The following is a 4292-nucleotide window of genomic DNA, read 5'->3' as shown; positions in this document are numbered from 1 at the left end:
TAACAAACTAAACAAACAAAATCAGTTTAATTACACTTTAGCATCCATACACTAAAAATCTAATTGGATACTTTGTTTCTTTAAACAGACTAATTTACATAGTCAATTACATCTTTCTTCTGCGCAATTACATTAACAGTATTATAGAGAAATACTTCTATAATCAAATTACCTAACTGCTATTTTTATCTAGATCCCAGGTAGGACTGATCAATGCCAACTCACAATCTTTGATTTGAAGATATCCAGCAGGCCTGATAAATGAGTGTACTGATTTGGCACTTTTCGAAGATGAACCATTTCAAAATCAGTTCGGACACCAGGACCCTGACATTCTCCCACATACATTCTCCGCCATTTGTGATGAATTTGTACGAAGAGTGGCACCTGGCTGTAAGACATAATTAAACAGAAAGAGAATGTAAGTTCACTAAACATTGAAAATCTCCTAAATCTCAAAATTTTCCACTGTCACATTATACTAATCTCAAATATTTAAAAGCACTAAACAGGGAACGCTTCACAGACTTATAACAAAGACACTCTTAATCCCTTTTCTCTTAATACTAGTAAACTGAAGAAACTATCATTTAGTGGCACTTACTAGTCAGAAGATTGTTTTAAAAATAACTGAAAGTCAGAAAAAAACAGAATGAAAATTTTCTTTAATAAGAGTTATATCATATTAAGCCTTTCCAAAGTCATAATAAAAACCTGAGTCACAGGTATTAAATAATACAAATTAAACCAACATTCATGGTGAAATATTTTTTACATTATCATTTGAAGATATAGTTGACCCTCATTATTCACAGATTTCAACATATGCAAATTAGCCTACTCACCAAAATGTATTTGTAACTCCAAAATCAATACTTGCAGCACTTTCACAGTCATTTGCAGACCATGCACAGAGCATCAAAAAATTTGAGTCACCTGACAAGTATGTTCCCAGCAGAGGTCAAACAAGGTAATGATCTCTTCCAAGTTTTAAAATTAGATTTTGTAATAAAATTTAAATAATTGGAAGCAAAGCAAGAAAATAGTACAATTTACTCTTCATTTCAAATATTTATTATTTCATTAACTTTCCCTTCACAAATGCTCTCCCCTAAAGGTTTTGCTGAGTTTGTCCTTACATAACATATTCCAACATAATAATGTACAAGTACTAATCCTAATTATAATAAAAAACCTATCATTTGGTAACCATTTTCCTTCATAAAATATAATTAAAGTTTTTAACTCATTGTCTTAAGTTTTTCAAAATGTCTGCCTACCAGCCAGTGTTTCCCAAAGCGATAGACACAGAACTCAGAAGAAGATTGCACTTAGATTCACTGAGAACAGCTTCGCTGTTTGCAGCTGGGGCGATCACCACAAACTCTCGCAATCCATACCTTTAAAGAAAGAATCACTGCCATTAAACAAGGGAAAACTTCAGAATATAAAAAAACATTATATGAAAAAATTTCCCTGAAGGAAATTTAACAAGTCAGGTTTGAAGTACAGGTGTTTCTTTCTTTCTTTTTTTTCTTACTGGCAACTGAATCTACAACAACCTGAATTTCCTTCATTTAGTGAAACACTTTAATCTTTCAACTATTTCCCCTCTATTCTTTACCAATTAGAAGTAATTTGCTGAAGTCACAAAGTAAAGAACATTAAATAACAGTTTTGCTTTAAAAGTTTAGTTTCAAAGATAAATAATGAAAGTTGACACTAAAATCTTGCTTTAATTAACTGATAACATTAAGTCCGCTAATGTGGAAAGAAATTTTAATAAATTCCCTAAATGGCAGGAAAATAATTATCAGCCGTGATGTACTTGTGCTATCTCAAGGTGAGAACATGGTTTACTTAAGCATCGTAATCAAAGAATTCTTGTATTCTTTTATTTAGTAGCACACATTAGATAGAAATCACAAAATTATCAGAAAACGGTTTACTCTTGCTATGATTATCTTACAATAATGAAAACTTCTCATTTAGTTGTCAAGTCCTTTAAAAACCAAGAATTTGCAGCCAAACTTTGCCAACATGTAAGGTCAAGTTGGTGTTCTTGCCTACTGATTAATTCATATCCTTTTCACTTCTCAATGTGTCTTTGATAATTTTTTTTAAATAAAGAAAATAATTTATGAAAGGCATTACTCATTTGCCTAATTTATTTTAACTCTGGATATNTGCAATCTCCATGCTTGCCGGCATCCCCAGAATGGCCCAGCCCTGGCCCCCCTCCCAGGGGTCAGGGAGGACACATTTCTGGCCTTTGAGGTTTTCATAGAGGGAAGCAAGGTGTTACCTCCCACCAGGATGGCTGATTCCCCCAAAGTGAGAAGGCCATTCTGATGCTGGACAACGATACACAAGAATGACCAAATGACTGCTCCGTTTCCACGGATATTTGTAGATTTGGTGGGCCTCTCTTGTGCTGAGGAAGAATAACTGTTGACGATTATAGTGTTGTGTTGATTTTTCTTTACTACTTTCAAGTGTTGTTTCAAATTTTTTGTTTTCAGAACTATTCTATGAACACAGAGAAGGTTCTTCAAGTACCTTAGATAGCCTTTGTGCCAATTGTTCTCAGAATATGAAAAGATATTTCTATTGTGAAACCAGGGCTAAATATCTACTCAGACATCGGCTCTAATAAACTAAAAATTGTATTAACGAGGAAAAAAAAAATAGAGAAAATATTTTCACGTGTACTAAATATGAAAGAAAAAAATGGAAAGACACATTGAAGAGATGGATTCAGAAGACTTCATGAAAGAGATACCTACAAAAAAGAGAAGGGAAACATAACATGGGATAAAATAATACCATCTGAATAGCAACTGATGTTTTTCTAAGTATTTCTGTTGATGTTATTTCACCTGATTCTTCAAATAACCCTACGAGGTGTACAAGATTATTTACACCTCTTTTCCTCTCACAGAAAATAGGTTTATGTGTGTGGTACAACTCTACAGAAGGGCTCTAGCAGATTGCAAAACTCAGTGTTCTTCCCATAATATACCACAGGTCCAGAGGGATGGATTGCAGAAGGCAAAGGGATCCAATAACTAGAATAGGAGTTGCAGATTATGACACAGGAGGAAAAAAGGGGAGTGACATAATGCATTTCAAGAATAAAACTTAGAGCATAAGAAAATATCAAAGAATTCTGAAGTGTACATTGGTTAAAACTAAGACAGGAAAGAAGTCCTGCTAGTGCTATTCATGAGTAACTAGAAGTAGTCACTGCTGTCAGCAAAGATTGTTTTTTAATGGTGTTAATTATGTAGGTCACAAATGTAAAACCATTAAAATAAAAAATACTTTCTGCTAGGTGAAATAAAGTATAAAAAAATGCATTCGGTGTTCCTGATCTGGAAGACAGGCAGACTGATGGATTCAGGAAAAGGAAAATATATCTTACCTAGCAAACACTGAGGATTATCAGCTTTTCGAACTCTAACAGACCAATGAGGAGCCTGCATAGGATCCAAATCACTAAAATGCAAAACAATAAACATAAGATCCTAATTATGAAAATCTGCAAGACTCATGAATTAATCAAAACGCAGTCGAATGAAAACACTATATAGAAGTACAAGCAATTCATTTTACCTCCCTTAAACTTACTATTATTCAGATGCATATGGCCATTTGGATAAGTTTAAAAAAAAATAAAATCTTAAGAAATCAAAGTTCTTGGACAAAAAAAGCACAAAATGAAAAAATAAGACAATAAAAAAATCACATGTAAAAATGATTCTGAACAGGCAATGTACACTAATATCTAATGAGAGAAATGAATTTTAGATTAAAAAAGGAATAATAAGCTAGTATGCATATCATCTTAATCTGTTTTTTTATAGCACTATTGATAAAAAAACTACAAAAATTTGTACAAGATCAAAAGTGCCCATTTTCTCAATTAAATAGATTATCATGCATCTACTTAATGGAATACTATACAGCAATTTAAAAAATGACAACATGGATCTATATTTACAGACACAAAAGATGTAAAATAATATGTTAAATGAATAAAGCAAATTAATAAATTTTAAAAAGATATACTTTTAAATAAATATCAAATCATTCTATTATACACCTGAAATTAATATGTTATATGTCAACTGTAACTTAATTAAAAAAAAAAAAGGCTATACTGCAAAATGCTAACTGGATATTTCTTAAGTAATGGGATTGTAGGTAGTCCTTTCTTTACTATACCCATCTAAATTATCTGATCAAAAAAGTTCATTTTACTTTTACCATCAGCAAATACAACACATTTA

General features: G+C 32.0%; 1 protein-coding gene across 1 annotated transcript in view; it reads right to left on the bottom strand.

Annotated features, from left to right (window-relative positions):
* The window catches only part of RAB3GAP1 (RAB3 GTPase activating protein catalytic subunit 1), a gene marked incomplete at its 5' end in the record, with an annotated part of 53429 nt that extends 50900 nt beyond the window's left edge, over window positions 1–2529 (bottom strand). The window contains 3 exons of the mRNA XM_019661342.1: window positions 226–391; window positions 1281–1400; window positions 2306–2529. Of these exons, the coding sequence (XP_019516887.1) occupies window positions 226–391; window positions 1281–1400; window positions 2306–2529 (510 nt within the window). The remainder of the gene's footprint in view (window positions 1–225; window positions 392–1280; window positions 1401–2305) is intronic.
* Between the last annotated feature and the right edge of the window lie 1763 nt (window positions 2530–4292).

Source organism: Hipposideros armiger, unplaced genomic scaffold (genome assembly GCF_001890085.2).
Source record: "Hipposideros armiger isolate ML-2016 unplaced genomic scaffold, ASM189008v1 scaffold_345, whole genome shotgun sequence".
Lineage (NCBI taxonomy): Eukaryota > Metazoa > Chordata > Mammalia > Chiroptera > Hipposideridae > Hipposideros > Hipposideros armiger.
The sequence above is the reverse complement of the archived record's forward strand: the minus strand, read 5'-3'. Positions and strand labels throughout refer to the sequence as shown.